At 41.1% G+C, this 23612-nt stretch overlaps 1 protein-coding gene and 2 pseudogenes across 1 annotated transcript; all 3 read left to right on the plus strand.

The window, feature by feature from the left end:
* Window positions 1–4464: 4464 nt before the first annotated feature.
* Window positions 4465–12760, plus strand: LOC116358841 (gastrula zinc finger protein XlCGF17.1-like). Its single transcript, XM_031811083.1, has 3 exons — window positions 4465–4469; window positions 4728–4771; window positions 10948–12760. Exons 1-3 carry the CDS (start codon window positions 4465–4467, stop codon window positions 11919–11921), a joined length of 1023 nt encoding a protein of 340 aa, XP_031666943.1. The 3' UTR covers window positions 11922–12760.
* A 3208-nt stretch (window positions 12761–15968) lies between these two features.
* Window positions 15969–23612, plus strand: part of LOC116358843 (zinc finger protein 721-like) — an 83692-nt pseudogene continuing 76048 nt past the window's right edge.
* Window positions 21719–23344, plus strand: LOC116358958 (zinc finger protein 239-like; annotated as a pseudogene).

Below are 23612 nucleotides of genomic sequence, written 5' to 3' on the forward strand. Positions count from 1 at the left end.
CAGCGTTACCCATCGCTCCACAAAAGCCGCAGGCCCTTGCAGAGCAAGGGGAACAACTACTCCAAGTCTCAGAGCGAGTGACGTTTGAAACGCTATTAGCGTGCGCCCGCTAACTAGCTAGCCATTTCACATTGGTTACACCAGCCATTAGGCTGATAGGCATGAAGTCATAAACAGCGCTGTGCTTGCGAAGAGCTGCTGGCAAAACGCACGACAGTGCTGTTTGAATGAATGCTTACGAGCCTGCTGCAGCCTACAATCGCTCAGTCAGACTGCTCTATCAGATCATAGACTTAATTATAACATAACACACAGAAATACGAGCCTTTGGTCATTAATATGGTCGAATACGGAAACTATCATTTCGAAAACAAAACGTTTATTATTTCAGTGAAATACGGAACCGTTCGGTATTTTATCTAACGGGTGGCATCCCTCAGTCTAAATATACTTGTTACATTGCACAACCTTCAATGTTATGTCATAATTACTTAAAGTCCTGGCAAATTAGTTCGCAATGAGCCAGGCTGCCCAAACTGTTGCAAATACCCTGACTCTCCGTGCAATGAACGCAAGAGAATTGACACATTTTCACCTGGTTAATATTGCCTGCTAAACTGGATTGCTTCTAGCTAAATATGCAGGTTTAAAAATACATACTTCTGTGTATTGATTTTAAGAAAGGCATTGGTGTTTATGGTTAGGTACACATTGGAGCAACGATACGCACCGCATCGACAGGACATGCTAGATAAACTAGTAATATCATCAACCATGTGTAGTTATAACTAGTGATTATGATTGATAGTTTTTTATAAGAAGTTTAATGCTAGCTAGCAACTTACCTTGGCTTCTACTGCATTTGCATAACAGGCAGGATCCTCGTGGAGTGTAATGAGAGGCAGGTGGTTAGAGCGTTGGACTAGTTAACTGTAAGGTTGCAAGTTTGGATCCCCCGAGCTGACAAGGTGAAAATCTAGCGTTCTACCCCTAGACAAGGCAGTTAACCCACCATTCCTAGGCCGTCATTGAAAATAAGAATGTGTTCTTAACTGACTTGCCTAGTTAAATAAAGATTAAATAAAGGTGCGTCATTCCTTGATCATTCCTTGTGGTCCAGTTGCTCAGTTGGTGGAGAATAGTGCTTGTTAAACCAGGGTAGTGGGTTTGATTCCTGGGTGTTTGCAAACATGACTGCAAATCCCTTTGGATAAAAGTGTCTGCTAAATGGCAGATATATCCACTGATTATACCAAACATTTTGAACACCTTCCTAATATGGAGTTGGACCCTCCTCTTTCTCCCTCAGAATAGCCTCAATTCGTCGGGGCATGGACTCTACAAGGTGTCGAAAGCTTTCCACAGGGATGCTGGCCCATGTTGACTCCAATGCTTCCTTTGGGTGCAGTGGAGGCTCCTCAGAGGAGGAAGGGGAGGCTCCTGAGAGGAGGAAGGGGAGGCTCCTGAGAGGAGGAAGGGGAGGCTCCTCAGAGGAGGAAGGGGAGGCTCCTGAGAGGAGGAAGGGGATGCTCCTCAGAGGAGAAAGGGGGAGGCTCCTCAGAGGAGGAAGGGGAGGCTCCTCAGAGGAGGAAGGGGAGGCTCCTGAGAGGAGGAAGGGGAGGCTCCTGAGAGGAGGAAGGGGAGGCTCCTCAGAGGAGGAAGGGGAGGCTCCTGAGAGGAGGAAGGGGATGCTCCTCAGAGGAGAAAGGGGGAGGCTCCTCAGAGGAGGAAGGGGAGGCTCCTCAGAGGAGGAAGGGGAGGCTCCTCAGAGGAGGAAGGGGAGGCTATAAACTAATATTAAAAATAATCACGTCACCAAATAATTGATTAAGACATGAAGGTCTACAGTAGCCTCAGCAGCATTCTATAGGGTAGCACCATGGTGTAGCCTGGAGAACAGCGAGTTTCCGTTTCTCCTCTGAGTAATTTGACTTCAATACAAACCTACGAGGTTTTGGAAAAGTTTTTTTTTCACCTGGTCACATCAGCTGATGTGTTGTGCATTGAAGTCCAGAAGCGAAGGGAAAAGGTGAGAGGAGGAGAGAAGGAATACAACGTGGCTGAAATTAAAGTGAACTGTGTTTACACATGATCAGGGGTGTATTCATTCCGACGATTCTGTTGAAAAACCTTTCTTCAACGGAACAAAACGGGGATAAACATACCTGAATTTGTTTTAAAAAAACTCTCGTTTGCAACTGCTGGACTAATGATTACATCCTAGATCAGCGGGCGAGAGTGGTATTGAATGTGTCACTGTCTGTCACCTCAAATTTTTCTCTCAACCTGTGTGCACCTACGTTGTAAACTTTTATTCATAGACTAGGTTGTAGCTACCTCATGATGGGTATAGGGAAAATGTAAGTATAATGTAGTATCCTAGACCTATCGCTGTTACGTTGAACAGGGTGAATGGGATATGAATGACAGTCATCCAACATGCTGTAGTAGAAATATGGACATGCCCATGAAAAACAAAATGGTCCTCCCTCATCTTAACGGCACTGACCTCCACTGTTACGGTGGTGGACCATTCTTGGTACACATGGGAAACTGTTGAGTTGGAAAAACAAATCACAAATCGGTGCGCCTGGAACCTACTACCATACCCCGTTCAAAGGCACTTAAATATTTAGTCTTCCCAATTCACCCTCTGAATGGTACTCATACACAATCCATGTCTCATTTCACTTAACAATCCTTATTTAACTGGCCTCCTCCCCTTCATCTACACGGATTGAAGTGGATTTAACATCAGTGACATCAGTAAAGGATCATAGCTTTCACCTGGATTCACCTGGTCAGTCTATGTCATGGAAGGAGCAGGTATTCTTAATGTTTAGTCTACCCAGTGTATAGCAGGACAGATATTCAAGTGCTATTTGCATGTGATGCATTTGCTCTGTTGTTTACAGGATGATTTGTATCTTATAGAGCGTGGCTTTAAGGGAATAGTATGGTCACATCTAGACAAAAATGATTGTGAAAAATGAACAGAGAAAATGTGTATTAACACGCTACCTATTCATAGAAGTATTTATTCATCATCTACATATTCATATTACACTTCTACGTCTGTGTACCGGAAAGTAGTAGTTGTAAGACGAAAGAGAAAATATATCAGCTTATTGTTAAATTATTATGACGTTCTTTCCAATACAAAAAGTGTAGTACCTATTGTTTCCAAACTGCGTTACCCACTCCAGCCAGCAGATGGCGATGTATATCTTTCAGGAGATGCTTCTTTCGTGACGTATAATGGACTGGACGGGACGCTTCTTCAGGAACAACAAGGCACCAACTATTCCAACCATGTCGGTAGCTTGCTAGCCAACATAAAAGTGAAAGATTGACGCTTTAGACCATCTTAATGTACATTATCTAATCTCAGTGTTTTAAACACAGTTCTGTTGACGTATTAACTGGTTAACTGTAACCTAATTTGCAAACTTGTTAAAGATTTATGCTGAGCCTAGCACTAAGCTAGTCGCTAATGCTAACTAGCTAGCTAACATCCCTGACCATGAGTTCATTAAAGTACTCATCCCTGCTATAGAAGAGGAGGTCTGCTGTTTGGAGAAAGAAGTTCTGGCACTGAACATTGAAGAAGAGGATGAGGTTACAGTGAAAGAAGAGAAAGAACCTTTTAGAATGAAAAAGGAGGAAGATGAGGCTGTTATAGTGAAGGAAGAAGATGCTGTTATAGTGAAAGAACATTTCAGAATGAAAAAGGAGGAAGAGGAGACTGTTATAGTGAAGGAAGAAGATGCTGTTATAGTGAAAGAACATTTCAGAATGAAAAAGGAGGAAGAGGAGACTGTTATAGTGAAAGAAGAGAATGAACCTTTTAGAGAAGAAGAGGATGCTGTCTCAATAAAGGTGAAGGAGGAAGATGTTTTTGGAGTGAAAGAGGAAGAGACAGAATATCAGATTAACACCAGTGAGTACTGTCTTAAAAACAGGGGCACAAACTATGCAGTTGTTGAACTAATGGGTGGTCTTTAAGGGGCATTCTACTGAAGTATTACCCTTGAATATGTTGTTCAGTACTGTAGGAATTGATAAAGCGTCAATCTGCCATTTGTTCATATATTTTAGGGACTTTTCAATTAGATGTATTGAATTCTCCATGTTGTCTATATTAAAGTTCCCCTCATCTAGTATAACAGGCTTTTAAAATTCTATATTGAAGCATAATCTTCACTTAAAATATCAAAGGGAGTTTACTACTAATTTTGATGTTCTCGTTCACACAGGAGAGAGACATGACTATGGTGGATCCTCTGGGGAGCCTCAACAACATCCTGATGCTGACGAGGCAGAGAAGAGTCTCTCCAGATCAGAACACCAGATGGTACAGCTTGGTCTGGTCTAGCATACAGCTTGGTCTGGTCTAGCATACAGCTTGGTCTGGTCTAGCATACAGCTTGGTCTGGTCTAGCATACAGCTTGGTCTGGTCTAGCATGCAGCTTGTTCTGGTCTAGCATACAGCTTGCTCTCTCTGGGCTGGGTTTCTGTAAAGCACTTCATGACAACAGTGGCATCAGCATCCATAATGATGTGCGTCTGTGTCCCCTCTTTATGGTTACCAGGACAGCGCTAGCCCTTCCTCCCTCCCGGAGTCCCTGTGTCGTGCCTCTCCTGGTAGCACCTTACTGCTGGGTATGAAGAGGTTGTCTGTGCAGCTGGTGGACTGCAGGAAAACAACGGGGCTGAGTGGAACTGTGAGAGGAGGAGAAGAGAAGAAAGGATCAGATTTGACACATCAAAGTAAGTGCTGTAGTTTAGTTTGAACAAATACAATAGATCTGCCCACTGGTATCTGTTACCAGGAAGATAGACTGGTGTCTGTTACCAGGATAACCAGCAGAGTTCTGTTAGTTGACAGGACGATAGACTGGTATCTGTTTTCAGGACAACCAGCAGAGTTCTGTTAGTTGACAGGAAGATAGACTCGTGTATATGGATGTTATGAATATCATAACACTGAAAAAGGATTCTGCCAATGAAAAGAGAGAAACCAATTGACCATATAAAACCTTGATGAAAGTTAGCTTTGGAGAGAAAGTTTCAAGATGATCCAATTTTACAAAAACTTTTCCTTAAAACATTATGGATGTTACAGTCAACCCCCCTATCTTTACAAGACTGTAGAACAGGCAAACTAAACTCAAGACTTTGGTCATTAATTAACTAGTACTGAAGAAAAGCTGTGATCAGGCTGCCCACTCAAGCAAAAGCTTCAAACTGTAACCAGTGCCGGCAACCTTGTTCAGGTTATCAATCAACCTACCAGGGTATTGACAAACAGTAGAGGAATGAAATCATCAACATGGTTTGATCATATCTTTACTAATGCTGCAGACATTAAAGCAGTATCCAGATCCATCAGATGTAGTGATCACAATATAGGAGCCATGTCTAGGAAAACCACCGTTCCAAAGGCTGGGACTAATATTATGTGTTAATATTAGTTATGTGTTAATATGTTATTGATGTAAATAATATTTGTTGGTCTGTGGTGTGTATTGAGGAGCAACCAGACACTGCCCTTGACACATTTGAAAATGCTTATCCCAGCTACTAATAAGTAGCACCCATTAAGAAAATGACTGTAAAAACTGTTAAATCCACGTGAATTGATGAGGAATTTTAAAAATGGTATGATGAAGAGGGAGGCAAAAGAGATGGCATATAGGTCTGGCTGTATAACTGATTGGCAAACCTATTGCAAATTGAGAAATCATGTGACTAAACTGAATAAAAATAATAAAGTACACAATGAAACAAAGATAAATGACATGAAGAATGATAGTAAAAATCTTTGGAGCATCTTCAATGAAATTTTGCGCAAATAAAATCTACAATGACAAGTCACTGGTGTCTGACAACGTGGATGGAAAATTGAGGATAATAGCAGCCAATATTGCCATTCCTATTTGCCTTGTCTTTAATTTAAGCCTTCTAGAAAGTGTGTGCCCTCAGGCCTGGAGGGAAGCTAAAGTCATTCCACTACCCAAGAATAGTAAAGCTCCCTTTACTGGCTTAAATAGCTGACCAATCAGCCTGTTACCAACCCTTACAATTTTGACCAGATACAATGCTATTTTACAGTAAACAAATATAGACTTTTAGCTTATAGGGAAGTTCATTCAACAAGCACAGCACTTGCAAATGACTGATTGGCTGAGAAAAATTGCTGATAAAAATATTGTTGGGGCTGTTTTGTTTGACTTCAGTGCATCTTTTGGCATTATCGATCATAGTCTGCTGCTGAAAAAGACGTATGGCTTTACACCCCCTGCTATATTGTGGATAAAGAGTTTTTCTTTTAAAATATAACCTTTATTTAACTAGGCAAGTCAGTTAAGAACAAATTCTTTTTTTCAATGACGGCCTAGGACGGCCTTGTTCAGGGGCAGAACGACACAGTTTTACCATGTCAACTCAGGGATTCGATCCAGCAATCTTTCGGTTACTGGCCTACCACTCTAACCACTAGGCTACCTGCCGTCCCAGAGCTACCTGTCTAACGGAACACAAAGAGTGTTCTTTAATGGAAGCCTGTACAACAAAATCATGGTAGAATCAGGAATTCCCCAGGGTAGCTGTTTGGCACCTACTTTCTTCAATCTTTACCAACAACATGCCAATGACATTTGAGTAAAGCCAGTGAGTCTATGTATGCGGATGACTCAACACTGTACACGTCAGCTACTACAGCGACTGAAATGACTGCAACACTTAACATAGAGCTGCAGTTAGTTTCAGAATGGGTGGCAAGTAATAAGTTAGTCCTAAATATTTCTGATTACCTTAAGTTACATGGCCTCTTATGCTAATTCTGTAGTGGTATTGTTAGAGTGGGGTAAATATGAAGATTTTGTTGGTGCGCCAGGCAGGTATTAATCCTAGTTATTAAAGTTAGTTATTACCTATTATAACATTATTATTATTGTTATTAAATATTATTAAAACCGAAAGGATGAGAGTGGAATAGATAGAGTAGCGCTTCCAGGTAGTCACCGGGAAGTCATTTCAATTAACATGTGTGCCTTTTTAGAAGTTAAGTTGTGGAATTTCTTGCCTTATAAATTCTTTTTGGGATAGGGGGCAGTATTTTCACGTCCGGAGGAAAAGCGTTCCCAAAGTAAACTACCTGCTACCTGCCCAGAAGCTAGGATATGAATCAAATTGGTAGGTTTGGATAGAAAACACTCTAAAGTTTCTAAAACTGTTAAAATAATGGATGTGAGTATAACATAACTTATTTGGCAGGTTAAACCCAAAGGACAAACCATCCAAGAGGAATTTTTTGTTGTTGAGGTGACTGTTTTCAAATGTTTTTTTGTGGAACTTTTCTGTGGCACTTGGTTGCAGTTCCTATTGCTTCCACTAGATGTCAACAGTCTTTAGAAATTGGTTGATGTTTTTCTTTAGAGAAATGAAGTTCGGCTATTCAGAACGAGGGTCCAGCCTAGTGCTCTCTAATGTTTTGATGCGCGCTCCAGGTCACACGCTTCACGTTGTTTTTATCCGGTATTGAACACAGTTTATCCCATCTTAAATTTTCTCGATTATTTACGTTTTAAAATACCTAAAGTTGGATTCGGAAAGTTGTTTCAAATGTTTGGACAGCGTTTACAGGTAACTTATTAGATATTTTGTAGTCATGTTGGGCGAGTTGGAACCAGTGTTTTTAAAAAATCTAATGCGCCAAATAAATTGACATTTTGGAGATATAACGACGGAATTAATCGAACAAAAGGACCATTTGTGATGTTTATGGGACATATTGGTGTGCCAAAAGAAGAAGCTCTTCAAAGGTAAGGCACGAATTATATCGTTATTTCTGAGGTTTGTGTCGCGCCTGGCGGGTTGAAATATGATTGTCGTGTGTTTGTTTGATGGGGTGCTGTCCTCAGATAATCGCATGGTTTGCTTTTGCCGTAAAGCCTTTTTGGAATCTGACACGGTGGCTAGATTAACAAGAAGTTAACCTTAGCACTTGTGAATGCATGAAAGTTAAATATTTCTAATAAATAAATAAAATACTTTGCACTCTGCAATTTCACCGGATGTTGTCAACGTTCCGCTAGCGGAATCCCTAGCCATAACAGGTGTCAACGGACAAAAAATCTTAATAGAAAATATTCATATTCATGAAATCACAAGTGAAATATAGTGAAACACAGCTTAGCCTTTTGTTAATCACCCTGTCATCTCAGATTTAAAAATTATGCTTTACAGCCAAAACAAGACAAGCATTTGTGTAAGTTTATCGATAGCATAGCATTATGTCCAGCTAGCAGCAGGGAGCTTGGTCACGAAAATCAGAAAATCAATCAAATTAAATCGTTTACCTTTGATGAGCTTCGGATGTTTTCACCCACGAGACTCCCAGTTAGACAGCAAATGTTAATTTTGTTCCATAAAGATAATTTTTTATAGCCAAAATACCTCCGTTTATTCTTCACGTTTTGTTGAGAAATCCACCGGAAGTTGCGGTCACAACAACGCCGGAAAAAACCTCCAAATTAGATCCATAATATCGGCAGAAACATGGCAAACGTTTTTTATAATCAATCCTCTAGGTGTTTTTCAAATATCTATTCGATAATATTTCAACCGGGACAATTGGCTTTTCGCTAGGAGCGAGAGGCACAATGGCCGCCTTTGTCTATTACGCACAAATCACTCTGAGAGCCACCACCTGACCACTGACGCAATGTTGTCGTTCACGCTCATTTTTCTAAATAAAAGCATGAAACTATGTCTAGTGACTGTAGACACATTAGGGAAGCCATAGAAAAAGGAAGCTGGTTGATATCCCTCTCAATGGTAAATAGGGATGCATAGGAACGCAGAGGTTTCAAAATAAGAGTTACTTCCTGATTGGATTTTTCTCAGGCTTTCGCCTGCAATATCAGTTCTGTTATATTCACAGACAATATTGAGTGTTTTCTATCCTAAGCTGTCAATTATATGCATATTCTAGCACCTGGTCCTGAGAAATAGCCTGTTTACTTTGGGAATGTTATTTTTCCATAAATTAAAATAGTGCCCCCTAGTTTCAAGAGTTAATGTGCCATAACAGGTTTTAATGTGTTTTGAGCCAATCAGTTGTGTTGTGACAAGGTATGGGGGTATACAGAAGATAGCCCTATTGGGTAAAAGGTGAAGTCCATATTATGTCAAGAACAGCTCAAATAAGCAAAGAGAAGCAACAGACCATCATTACTTTAAGGGCCACCACAAGAATGGAAGACCCAGAGTTACTTCTGATGCATAAGTTCATTAGAGTTACCAGACTTAGAAATTGCAGCCCAAATAAATGCTTCACAAAGTTCAAGCAAGAGACACATCTCAACATCCTCGGTTCAGAGGAGACTGCGTGAATCAGGCCTTCATGGTCGAATTTCTGCAAGGAAACCACTACTAAAGGACACCAATAAGAAGAAGAGACTTGCTTGGGCCAAGAAACATGAGCAATGGACATTAGACTGGTGGATATCTGTCCTTGGGTCTGATGAGTCCAAATGTGAGATTTTTGGTTCCGAGCTTCATGTCTTTGTGAGACGAGGAGTAGATGAACAGATTATCTCCGCATGTGTGGTTCCCACCGTGAAGCATGGAGGAGGACATGTGATGGTGTGCGGGTGCTTTGCTATTGACAATGTCAGTGATTTATTTATTCAAGTCACACTTAACCAGCATGACTACCACAGCATTCTGCAGCGATATGCCATCCCAACTGGTTTGGGCTTAGTCCCACTGTCATTTTGTTTTTCAACAGGACAATGACTCAACATACTTCCAGGCCGTGTAAGAGCTATTTGACCAAGAAGGAGAGTGATGGAGTGCTGCATCAGATGACCTGGCCTACACAATCCCCCGACCTCAACCAAATCGAGATAGTTTGGGTTGATTTGGATCGCAGAGTAAAGGAAAATCAGCCTACAAGTTCTCAGCATATGTGGGAACTCCTACAAGACTGTTGGAAAAGGATTCCAGGTGAAGCTGGTTGAGAGAAAGCAAGGGTGGCAACTTTTGAAGAATAAAATATATATTTTTGATTCAACACTTGTGGTTACTACATGATTCCATGTGTTTTTAATAATTTTGATGTCTTCTCTATTATTCTACTATGTAGAAAATAGTCAAAATAAAGAAAAACCCTTGAATGAGTAGGTGAGTCCAAACTTTTGTCTGGTACTGTACATTAATTTCCCTGACAACAGCTCCAGTGGACATTCCTGCAGTCAGCATGCCAATTGCCCGCTCCCTCAGAGATCTGTGGCATTGTTGTGTGAGCAAACTGCACATTTTTGAGTAGCCTTTTATTATCCCCAGCACAAGGTGCACCTGTGTAATAATCAAGCTGTTCCATCAGCTTCTTGATTATTTTTGACTTTACCCAAAATATGACATCAACGATAATCAAAATGTTGAAAATCTGTGAATGTCTAAATAAGAAATTGGTCCATTTAAACAGAAATGTGTCGAACCCTTTCAACAACAGGGAGATGTTACTGATGTGCTTTGTATCTTCGACGTAAAAACTAGTTTTGGACTTCCACACAAAATGACTTCTTTAGTTATTTTATGTTTAAGGAAGTGTGTAGGTCACATTCTGTATCATACAGCTATGAATGTTATATATTTAGAACCACCTGTTCAATTGGAATCCAGCGACGTCTGTGTCTTCAGTGTCCTAGAACTGTCTAGGTTTTTGTGTTCTGACTTGTAAAACAGGATGAATAAGTAATGTAAACATAGCAGTAATTACCAGGAAGCTCTACATTTGTTTTAAAATCACACTAAGATTGTTAAAACTGGCCTCAGGTTATTGAGAGATCGGATTTAGGATTTACCCTCGTAGCAAGGTTGTTTTATCATGTGGTTTCATTTGGGTCTCTATTTAAAAATAACACTATCTTTGGCAGGAGAAACACCAGACTCAGAGGAACCAGAGCCAGGGACGTCCAAACCAGCAAGACGACTCCAGTGCTCCCCGTGTGAAAAGAGTTTTAAACAGAAAGCACAACTGAAAACACATAAGAGAATACACACAGGGGAGAGGCCTTACCACTGCTCCCAGTGTGGAAAGGGTTTCAACCAGCCAGGGGTGCTGAAACAACATGAGATAATACACACAGGAGAGAAGCCTTACCACTGCTCCCAATGTGGAATGTGTTTCGCCCGTTCGGGGACGCTGAAGCAACATGAGATAATACACACAGGAGAGAAGCCTTACCACTGCTCCCAATGTGGAATGTGTTTCGTCCGTTCGGGGACGCTGAGACAACATGAGAGAATACACACAGGAGAGAAGCCTTACCGCTGCTCCCAATGTGGAAAGTGTTTTGACGGTTTGGGGGAGCTGAAACAACACGAGAGAATACACACAGGAGAGAAGCCTTACCACTGCTCCCAATGTGGAAAGTGTTTCTCCTGGTCGGGGTTGCTGAAACAACACGAGAAAATACACACAGGAGAGAAGCCTTACCACTGCTCCCAGTGTGGAAAGTGTTTTAACCAGAGAGGACACCTGAAACGTCATGAGAGAATACACACTGGGCAGAAGCCTTACCACTGCTCCCAGTGTGGAAAGGGTTTCAACCAGCCGGGGGCGCTGAAAACTCACGAGAGAATACACACAGGAGAGAAGCCTTACCACTGCTCCCAGTGTGGCAAGGGTTTCAACCAGCCGGGGGCGCGGAAAGAACATGAGAGAATACACACAGGAGAGAAGCCTTACCACTGCTCCCAGTGTGGGAAGTGTTTCAACCATTCAGGGACGCTGAAACAGCACGAAAGAATACACACAGGAGAGAAGCCTTACCACTGCTCCCAATGTGGAAAGTGTTTCGTCCGTTCGGGGGAGCTGAAACGGCATGAGAGAATACACACAGGATAGAAGCCTTACCACTGCTCGCAATGTGGAACGTGTTTCGACCGGTCGGGGAATCTGAAACAATATGAGAGAATACACACACACAAAAAAAGCTCAGACTGTGGGAAAACATATTACTCATAAGTCACTTAAACGTCATTAGAGAATACACAGGAGAGAGAAATTACTTCTCTTAGCGTGTATGTTGATATTTCACATCACATTGACTTAAAATTCATCAGAGAACATACACAGTGCTCCCGTTGTCTTATATTGTTGACTGACAATGTGTTTACCTGTCTTTACCAGATGAAATTAAATGGTACAGGGTATACTCAAACATATATTTGTTTTTATTAGAAAACATGAATTGAATATGGAGTCTGTCAGTTTGAATATAAAGAAGATCAGGTTACTTCTTTTAAACGGTCCTTTTTTAAAACTCTGACTGTGTGTTTATCTGGGTGTGTCATTCCTCCAGCACTACAGATAATCAAGTGATATTTGGATGTGATGCATTAGTTCCATTGTTGACATCTGCATTGTTGGCCCACTGATGATTTAATGAAATGAAACTGTTCAGACTCTGTAATGGAAAATGTTAATTGTTTGTGTGTCCACAACTGAGTATGTGACTAACCTTGTGAAACTGTCCTATTATAATCTTCTGTTCTTGGGAGTATCATCCTGTGTTGCAAACCAATTTACACCTGTGTCCTTGTATGAATAAAGTCCCTCCCAGGAACAGGAAACTATAAAGATATTTGCTAGTCACTCAAGGCTTCAGGAATTCAGACTGTCTACACTGCGCTGTGTAACTCTGTTATTCTCTCTGAGCTCAGAAATAAAGAATCTTGGTTTGACTTGGACTCCAGCAGATCCTTATTTTATAATAGCCTCCACATCGACTCTGTACCGGTACCTCCTGTATATAGCCTCCACATTGACTCTGTACTGGTACCCCCTGTACATAGCCTCCACATTGACTCTGTACTTATACCTCCTGAATATAGCCTCCACATTGACTCTGTGCTGGTAACTCCTGTTTATAGCCTCCACATTGACTCTGTACTGGTAGCTCCTTTTATTACGTCCACATTGACTCTGTACTGGTACCACTCTATATAGCCTCCACATTGACTCTGTACTGGTACCCCCTGAATATAGCCTCCATATTGACTCTGTACTGGTACCACTCTATATAGCCTCCACATTGACTCTGTACTGGTACCCCCAGTATATCGCCTCCACATTGACTGTACTGGTACCCCCTGTATATAGCCTCCACATTGACTCTGTACTGGTACCTCCTGTATATAGCCTCCACATTGACTCTGTACTGGTACCACTCTATATAGCCTCCACATTGACTCTGTACTGGTACCTCCTGTATATAGCCTCCACATTGACTATGTACTGGTACCACTCTATATAGCCTCCACATTGACTCTGTACTGGTACCTCCTGTATATAGCCTCCACATTGACTATGTACTGGTAACCCTTGTATATAGCCTCCACTATGACTCTCTGCCGGTACCCCCTGTATATAGCCTCCACATTGACTCTGTATCGGTACCTCCTGTATATAGCCTCCACATTGACTCTGTACTGGTACATCCTGTATACAGCCTCCACATTGACTCTGTACTGGTACCTCCTGTATATAGCCTCCACATTGACACTGTACTGGTACCTCCTGTATATAGCCTCCACATTGACTCTGTACTGGTACCTCCTGTATATAGCCTCCACATTGACTCTGTACTGGTACCCCCTGTATATAAACTCCACATTGACTCTGTACTGGTACCCCCTGTATATAACCTTCACATTGACTCTGTACCGGTACCCCCTGTATACAGCCTCCACATTGACTCTGTACCGGTACCCCCTGTATATAGCCTCCACATTGACTCTGTACTGGTACCTCCTGTATATAGCCTCAACATTGACTCTGTACTGGTACATCCTGTATATAGCCTCCACATTGACTCTGTACTGGTACCCCCTGTATATAGCCTCCACATTGACTCTGTACTGGTAACCCCTGTATACAGCCTCCACATTGACTCTGTACTGGTACCCCCTGTATATAGCCTCCACATTGACTCTGTACTGGTACCCCCTGTATATAGCCTCCACATTGACTCTGTACTGGTACCCCCTGTATATAGCCTCCACATTGACTCTGTACTGGTACCCCCTGTATATAGCCTCCACATTGACTCTGTACTGGTACCCCCTGTATATAGCCTCCACATTGACTCTGTACTGGTACCCCCTGTATATAGCCTCCACATTGACTCTGTACTGGTACCCCCTGTATATAGCCTCCACATTGACTCTGTACTGGTACCCCCTGTATATAGCCTCCACATTGACTCTGTACTGGCACCCCCTGTATATAGCCTCCACATTGACTCTGTACTGGTACCCCCTGTATACAGCCCCCACATTGACTCTGTACTGTAACCCCCTGTATACAGCCTCCACATTGACTCTGTACTGGTACATCCTGTATATAGCCTCCACATTGACTCTGTACTGGTACCCCCTGTATACAGCCTCCACATTGACTCTGTACTGGTACCTCCTGTATATAGCCCCCACATTGACTCTGTAAACACGTTATAGTTTTTTTATTGTGTAACTTTTTTTCTTAACCCTTATTTTTCTTAACTACATTGTTGGTTAAGGGCTTGTCAGTAAGAATTTCACGGTAATGTCTACACCTGTTGTAGCTTTGTAGCGTAGATTTAAGGGAATAGTATGGTCACATCTAGAGAAAAAATTAACAGAGTAAATGTGTATAAACACACTTCCTATTCATGGAAGTATTTATTCATCATCTACATATTCATATTACGCTTCTACGTCTGTGTACAGGAACGTATTAGTTGTAAGACGTAAGAGAAAATATATCAGCTTATTGTTAAATAATTATGACGTTCTTTCCAATACAAAAAGTGGAGTAACTATTGTTTCCAAACTGCGTTACCCAATCCAGTCAGCAGATGGCGATGAGCGTCTTTCAGGTGACTCTTCTTGCGTGACGTATAATGGACTGGACGGACGCTTCTTCAGGAACAACAAGGCGCCAACTCTTTCAACCACGTCGGTAGCTTGCTAGCCAACATAAAACTGAAAGATTGACGCTTTAGATCATCTTAATGTACATTATCTAATCTCAGTGTTTTAAACACAAATCTGTTGACGCATTAACTGGTTAACTGTAACCTAATTTGCAAACTTGTTATATATTGATACTGAGCCTAGCACTAGGCTATTCGCTAATGCTAACGAGCTAGCTAACATCCCTGACCATGAGTTCATTAAAGTACTCATCCCCTGCTAAAGAAGAGGAGGTTTGCCGTACGGAGAACGAAGTTCTGGCGCTGAACATTGAAGAAGAGGAGGATGTTACAGTGAAAGAAGAGAAAGAACCTTTTAGAATGAAAAAGGAGGAAGATGAGACTGTTACAGTGAAGGAAGAAGAGGCTGTTATAGTGAAAGAAGAGAAAGAACCTTTTAGAATGAAAAAGGAGGAAGAGGAGGCTGTTATAGTGAAAGAAGAGAAAGAACCGTTTAGAGAGGAAGAGGATGCTATCTCAATAAAGGTGAAGGAGGAAGACGTTTTGGGAGTGAAAGAGGAAGAGACAGAATATCAGATTAACACCAGTGAGTACTGTCTTCAACGGGCACAAACTATGCCGTTGTTGAACTAATGTGTGGTTTTTAAGGGGCATTCTACTGAAGTTCTACACTTGAATATGTTGTTCAGTACTGTAGGAATTGTTAAAGGGTCAATCTGCCATTGGTTCATATATTTTAGGGACTTTTCAATTCAATGTATTGAATTCTCCATGTGGTCTACATTAAAGTTCCCCTCATCTAGTATAACAGGCTTTTAAAATTCAATATTGAAACAAAATCTCTACTTAAAATATCAAAAGGGACGGAAAACGCATCCTTTTACATTTGCATCACAAACAATATTTTATAGGACCTTTGTAGACATAGTCATGCCTCTTGTAAGACTGATTGTAATAGAAGATCATAAGTTTACCATCTGTTTGCTGTTCTCATTAACACAGGAGAGAGACATGACTATGGTGGATCCTCTGGGGAGCCTCAACAACATCCTGATGCTGACGAGGCAGAGAAGAGTCTCTCCAGATCAGAACACCAGATGGTACAGCTTGGTCTGGTCTAGCATACAGCTTGGTTTGGTCTAGCATACAGCTCGGTCTGGTCTAGCATACAGCTTGGTCTGGTCTAGCATACAGCTTGCTCTCTCTGGGCTGGGTTTCTGTAAAGCACTTCATGACAACAGTGGCATCAGCATCCATAATGATGTGCGTCTGTGTCCCCTCTTTATGGTTACCAGGACAACGCTAGCCCTTCCTCCCTCCCGGAGTCCCTGTGTCGTGCCTCTCCTGGTAGCACCTTACTGCTGGGTATGAAGAGGTTGTCTGTGCAGCTGGTGGACTGCAGGAAAACAACGGGGCTGAGTGGAACTGTGAGAGGAGGAGAAGAGAAGAAAGGATCAGATTTGACACATCAAAGTAAGTGCTGTAGTTTAGTTTGAACAAATACAATAGATCTGCCCACTGGTATCTGTTAGCAGGAAGATAGACTGGTGTCTGTTACCAGGATAACCAGCAGAGTTCTGTTAGTTGACAGGACGATAGACTGGTATCTGTTATCAGGACAACCAGCAGAGTTCTGTTAGTTGACAGGAAGATAGACTCGTGTATATGGATGTTATGAATATCATAACACTGAAAAAGGATTCTGCCAATGAAAAGAGAGAAACCAATTGACCATATAAAACCTTGATGAAAGTTAGCTTTGGAGAGAAAGTTTCAAGATGATCCAATGTAAGGTGCTTGTTTTACAAAAACTTTTCCTTAAAACATTATGGATGTTACAGTCAACCCCCCTATCTTTACAAGACTGTAGAACAGGCAAACTAAACTCAAGACTTTGGTCATTAATTAACTAGTACTGAAGAAAAGCTGTGATCAGGCTGCCCACTCAAGCAAAAGCTTCAAACGGTAACCAGTGCCGGCAACCTTGTTCAGGTTATCAATCAACCTACCAGGGTAGTGACAAACAGTAGAGGAATGAAAATCATCAACATGGTTTGATCATATCTTTACTAATGCTGCAGACATTAAAGCAGTATCCAGATCCATCAGATGTAGTGATCACAATATAGGAGCCATGTCTAGGAAAACCACCGTTCCAAAGGCTGGGACTAATATTATGTGTTAATATTAGTTATGTGTTAATATGTTATTGATGTAAATAATATTTGTTGGTCTGTGGTGTGTATTGAGGAGCAACCAGACACTGCCCTTGACACATTTGAAACTGCTTATCCCAGCTACTAATAAGCATGCACCCATTAAGAAAATGACTGTAAAAACTGTTAAATCCATGTGAATTGATGAGGAATTTAAAAAATGGTATAATGAAGAGGGAGGCAAAAGAGATGGCAAATAGGTCTGGCTGTATAACTGATTGGCAAACCTATTGCAAATTGAGAAATCATGTGACTAAACTGAATAAAACGAATAAAGTACACAATGAAACAAAGATAAATGACATGAAGAATGATAGTAAAAATCTTTGGAGCATCTTCAATGAAATTTTGCGCAAATAAAATCTACAATGACAAGTGACTCTGGTGTCTGACAACGTGGATGGAAAATTGAGGATAATAGCAGCCGATATTGCCATTCCTATTTGCCTTGTCTTTAATTTAAGCCTTCTAGAAAGTGTGTGCCCTCAGGCCTGGAGGGAAGCTAAAGTCATTCCACTACCCAAGAATAGTAAAGCTCCCTTTACTGGCTTAAATAGCTGACCAATCAGCCTGTTACCAACCCTTACAATTTTGACCAGATACAATGCTATTTTACAGTAAACAAATATAGACTTTTAGCTTATAGGGAAGTTCATTCAACAAGCACCGCACTTGCAAATGACTGATTGGCTGAGAAAAATTGATGATAAAAATATTGTTGGGGCTGTTTTGTTTGACTTCAGTGCAGCTTTTGGCATTATCGACCATAGTCTGCTGCTGAAAAAACGCATGGCTTTACACCCCCTGCTATATTGTGGATAAAGAGTTTTTCTTTTAAAATGTAACCTTTATTTAACTAGGCAAGTCAGTTATAAACAAATTCTTTTTTTCAATGATGGCCTAGGACTGCCTTGTTCAGGGGCAGAACGACACAGTTTTACCATGTCAACTCAGGGATTCGATCCAGCAATCTTTCGGTTACTGGCCTACCACTCTAACCACTAGGCTACCTGTCGTCCCAGAGCTACCTGTCTAACGGAACACAAAGAGTGTTCTTTAATGGAAGCCTGTACAACAAAATCATGGTAGAATCAGGAATTCCCCAGGGCAGCTGTTTGGCACCTACTTTTTTCAATCTTTACCAACAACATGCCAATGACATTTGAGTAAAGCCAGTGAGTCTATGTATGCGGATGACTCAACACTGTACACGTCAGCTACTACAGCGACTGAAATGACTGCAACACTTAACATAGAGCTGCAGTTAGTTTCAGAATGGGTGTCAAGGAATAAGTTAGTCCTAAATATTTCTGATTACCTTATGTTACATGGCCTCTTATGCTAATTCTGTAGTGGTATTGTTAGAGTGGGGTAAATATGAAGATTTTGTTGGTGCGTCAGGCAGGTATTAACCCTAGTTATTAAAGTTAGTTATTACCTATTATAACATTATTATTATTGTTATTAAATATTATTAAAACCGAAAGGATGAGAGTGGAATAGATAGAGTAGCGCTTCCAGGTAGTCACCAGGAAGTCATTTCAATTAACATGTGTGCCTTTTTAGAAGTTAAGTTGTGGAATTTCATGCCTTATAAATCCTGTTTGGGATAGGGGGCAGTATTTTCACGTCCGGAGGAAAAGCGTTCCCAAAGTAAACTACCTGATACCTGCCCAGAAGCTAGGATATGAATCAAATTGGTAGGTTTGGATAGAAAACACTCTAAAGTTTCTAAAACTGTTAAAATAATGGATGTGAGTATAACATAACTTGTTTGTTGTTGTTTGTTGTTGTTGAGGTGACTCTGTTTTCAAATGTTTTTTTGTGGAACTTTTCTGTGGCACTTGGTTGCAGTTCCTATTGCTTCCACTAGATGTCAACAGTCTTTAGAAATTGGTTGATGTTTTTCTTTAGAGAAATGAAGAAGTTCGGCTATTCAGAACGAGGGTCCAGCCTAGTGCTCTCTAATGTTTTGATGCTCCAGGTCACACGCTTCACGTTGTTTTTATCCGGTATTGAACACAGTTTATCCCATCTTAAATTTTCTCGATTATTTACGTTTTAAAATACCTAAAGTTGGATTCGGAAAGTTGTTTCAAATGTTTGGACAGCGTTTACAGGTAACTTATTCGATATTTTGTAGTCATGTTGGGCGAGTTGGAACCAGTGTTTTAAAAAAATCAAATGCGCCAAATAAATGGACATTTTGGAGATATAACGACGGAATTAATCGAACAAAAGGACCATTTGTGATGTTTATGGGACATATTGGAGTGCCAAAAGAAGAAGCTCTTCAAAGGTAAGGCACGAATTATATCGTTATTTCTGAGGTTTGTGTCGCGCCTGGCGGGTTGAAATATGATTGTCGTGTGTTTGTTTGATGGGGTGCTGTCCTCAGATAATCGCATGGTTTGCTTTTGCCGTAAAGCCTTTTTGGAATCTGACACGGTGGCTAGATTAACAAGAAGTTAACCTTTGCACTTGTGAATGCATGAAAGTTAAATATTTCTAATAAATAAATAAAATACTTTGCACTCTGCAATTTCACCGGATGTTGTCAACGTTCCGCTAGCGGAATCCCTAGCCATAACAGGTGTCAACGGACAAAAAATCTTAATAGAAAATATTCATATTCATGAAATCACAAGTGAAATATAGTGAAACACAGCTTAGCCTTTTGTTAATCACCCTGTCATCTCAGATTTTAAAATGATGCTTTACAGCCAAAACAAGACAAGCATTTGTGTAAGTTTATCGATAGCATAGCATTATGTCCAGCTAGCAGCAGGGAGCTTGGTCACGAAAATCAGAAAAGCAATCAAATTAAATCGTTTACCTTTGATGAGCTTCGGATGTTTTCACCCACGAGACTCCCAGTTAGACAGCAAATGTTAATTTTGTTCCATAAAGATAATTTTTTATGGCCAAAATACCTCCGTTTATTCTTCACGTTTTGTTGAGAAATCCACCGGAAGTTGCGGTCACGACAACGCCGAAAAAAAACTCCAAATTAGATCCATAATATCGGCAGAAACATGGCAAACGTTTTTTATAATCAATCCTCTAGGTGTTTTTCAAATATCTATTCGATAATATATCAACCGGGACAATTGGCTTTTCACTAGGAGCGAGAGGCACAATGGCCGCCTTTGTCTATTACGCACAAATCACTCTGAGAGCCACCACCTGACCACTGACGCAATGTTGTCGTTCACGCTCATTTTTCAAAATAAAAGCCTGAAACTATGTCTAGTGACTGTAGACACATTAGGGAAGCCATAGAAAAAGGAAGCTGGTTGATATCCCTCTCAATGGTAAATAGGAATGCAGAGGTTTCAAAATAAGAGTCACTTCCTGATTGGATTTTTCTCAGGCTTTCGCCTGCAATATCAGTTCTGTTATATTCACAGACAATATTGAGTGTTTTCTATCCTAAGCTGTATTATATGCATATTCTAGCACCTGGTCCTGAGAAATAGCCTGTTTACTTTGGGAACGTTATTTTTCCATAAATTAAAATAGTGCCCCCTAGTTTCAAGAGTTAATGTGCCATAACAGGTTTTAATGTGTTTTGAGCCAATCGGTTGTGTTGTGACAAGGTATGGGGGTATACAGAAGATAGCCCTATTGGGTAAAAGACTAAGTCCATATTATGTCAAGAACAGCTCAAATAAGCAAAGAGAAGCAACAGACCATCATTACTTTAAGGACCACCACAAGAATGGAAGACCCAGAGTTACTTCTGATGCATAAGTTCATTAGAGTTACCAGACTTAGAAATTGCAGCCCAAATAAATGCTTCACAAAGTTCAAGCAAGAGACACATCTCAACATCCTTGGTTCAGAGGAGACTGCGTGAATCAGGCCTTCATGGTAGAATTTCTGCAAGGAAACCACTACTAAAGGACACCAATAAGAAGAAGAGACTTGCTTGGGCCAAGAAACATGAGCAATGGACATTAGACCGGTGGATATCTGTCCTTGGGTCTGATGAGTCCAAATGTGAGATTTTTGGTTCCGAGCACCATGTCTTTGTGAGACGAGGAGTAGATGAACAGATTATCTCCCCGTGTGTGGTTCCCACCGTGAAGCATGGAGGAGGAGATGTGATGGTGTGCGGGTGCTTTGCTATTGACAATGTCAGTGATTTATTTATTCAGGTCACACTTAACCAGCATGACTACCACAGCATTCTGCAGTGATATGCCATCCCATCTGGTTTGGGCTTAGTCCCACTGTCATTTGTTTTTCAACAGGACAATGACCCAACATACTTCCAGGCCGTGTAAGAGCTATTTGACCAAGAAGGAGAGTGATGGAGTGCTGCATCAGATGACCTGGCCTACACAATCCCCCGACCTCAACCAAATCGAGATAGTTTGGGATGAGTTGGATCGCAGAGTAAAGGAAAAGCAGCCTACAAGTTCAAAATGTTGAAAATCTGTGAATGTCTAAATAAGAAATTGGTCCTTTTAAACAGCAATGTGTCGAACCCTTTCAACAACGGGGAGATGTTACTGATGTGCTTTGTATCTGCGACGTAAAAACAAGTTTTGGACTTCCACACAAAATTTATTATTTAGTCATTTTATGTTTAAGGAAGTGTGTAGGTCACATTATGTATCATACAGCTATGAATGTTATATATTTAGAACCACCTGTTCAATTGGAATCCAGCGACGTCTGTGTCTTCAGTGTCCTAGAACTGTCCAGGTTTTTGTGTTCTGACTTGTAAAACAGGATGAATAAAATAAGTAATGTAAACATAGCAGTAATTACCAGGAAGCTCTACATTTGTTTTAAAATCACACTAAGATTGTTAAAACTGGCCTCAGGTTATTGAGAGATCTGTTTTAGTATTTACCCTCGTAGCAAGGTTGTTTTATCATGTGGTTTCATTCTGGTCTCTATTTAAAAATAACACTATCTTTGGCAGGAGAAAGACCAGACTCAGAGGAACCAGAGCCAGGGACGTCCAAACCAGCAAGACGACACCAGTGCTCCCACTGTGGAAAGAGTTTTAACCAGAAAGCACACCTGAAACAGCACGAGAGAATACACGCAGGAGAGAAGCCTTACCACTGCTCCCAATGTGGAAGATGTTTCAACCAGTCGTGGGCGCTGAAACAACACGAGAGAATACACACAGGAGAGAAGCCTTACCATTGCTCCCAGTGTGGAAAGGGTTTCAACCAGTCAGGGGTGCTGAAACGGCACGAGAGAATACACACAGGAGAGAAGCCTTACCACTGCTCCCAATGTGGGAGGTGTTTCAACCAGTCGTGGGCGCTGAAACAGCACGAGAGAATACACACAGGAGAGAAGCCTTACCACTGCTCCCGGTGTGGAAAGGGTTTCAACCAGTTAGGGGTGCTGAAACGGCACGAGAGAATACACACAGGAGACAAGCCTTACCACTGCTCCCAGTGTGGAAAGTGTTTCAACCATTCAGGGAAGCTGAAACAGCACGAGAGAATACACACAGGAGAGAAGCCTTACCACTGCTCCCAATGAGGAAGTTGTTTCAGCCAGTCGTGGGCGCTGAAACAACACGAGAGAATACACACAGGAGAGAAGCCTTACCACTGCTCCCAATGTGGAAGGTGTTTCAACCGGTCGGGGAAGCTGAAACAACATGAGATAATACACACAGGAGAGAAGCCTTACCACTCCTCCCAGGATGCAAACCATTTGCCCATTTAGGAAGCCTGAAAGAACACATTAGACTGCACACAGAGGAGAAGGTTTAGAAAAGCTCAGTCTGTGGGAAAACATATTACTCATAAGTCACTTAAACGTCATTAGAGAATAGAGAAATTACTTCTCTTAGCGTGTATATTGATATTTCACATCACATTGACTTAAAATTCATCAGAGAACATACACAGTGCTCCCGTTGTCTTATATTGTTGACTGACAATGTGTTTACCTGTCTTTACCATATGAAATTAAATGGTACAGGGTATACTCAAACATATATTTGTTTTTTCTAATAAATGAATAAAGTCCCGCCCAGGAACAGGAAACTATAATGATATTTGCTAATCACTCAATGCTTCAGGAAATCAGACTGTCTACACTGCGCTGTGTAACTCTGTTATTCTCTCTGAGCTCAGAAATAAAGAATCTTGGTTTGACTTGGACTCCAGCAGATCCTTATTTTATAATATCCACCACAACTCTCCCAAGGATTGCTGTTTATCATTGTCTCAAAGAAGAGTTCCTCGTTCCACTTTCCTGGGGGAATTTACAAGCCTCCCACTGATTGAATAAACATTGTTTCCACAGGTAACATTTTGTGTTTCACCTAACCAGCAACCTAAATCCAATGACTGGTAACATTTTGTGTTTCACCCAACCAGCAACCTAAATCCAATGACTGGTAACATTTTGTGTTTCACCCAA

This window comes from Oncorhynchus kisutch, unplaced genomic scaffold (genome assembly GCF_002021735.2).
Source record: "Oncorhynchus kisutch isolate 150728-3 unplaced genomic scaffold, Okis_V2 Okis01b-Okis20b_hom, whole genome shotgun sequence".
Taxonomy (NCBI): domain Eukaryota; kingdom Metazoa; phylum Chordata; class Actinopteri; order Salmoniformes; family Salmonidae; genus Oncorhynchus; species Oncorhynchus kisutch.

What these genes read in the sequence shown, in the direction of transcription:
- LOC116358841 (XM_031811083.1), top strand. An exon ending in ATCAGATTTGACACATCAAA is followed by an intron (nt 4,772 to 10,947) that starts GTAAGTGCTGTA and finishes TATCTTTGGCAG; the next exon opens with GAGAAACACCAGACTCAGAG.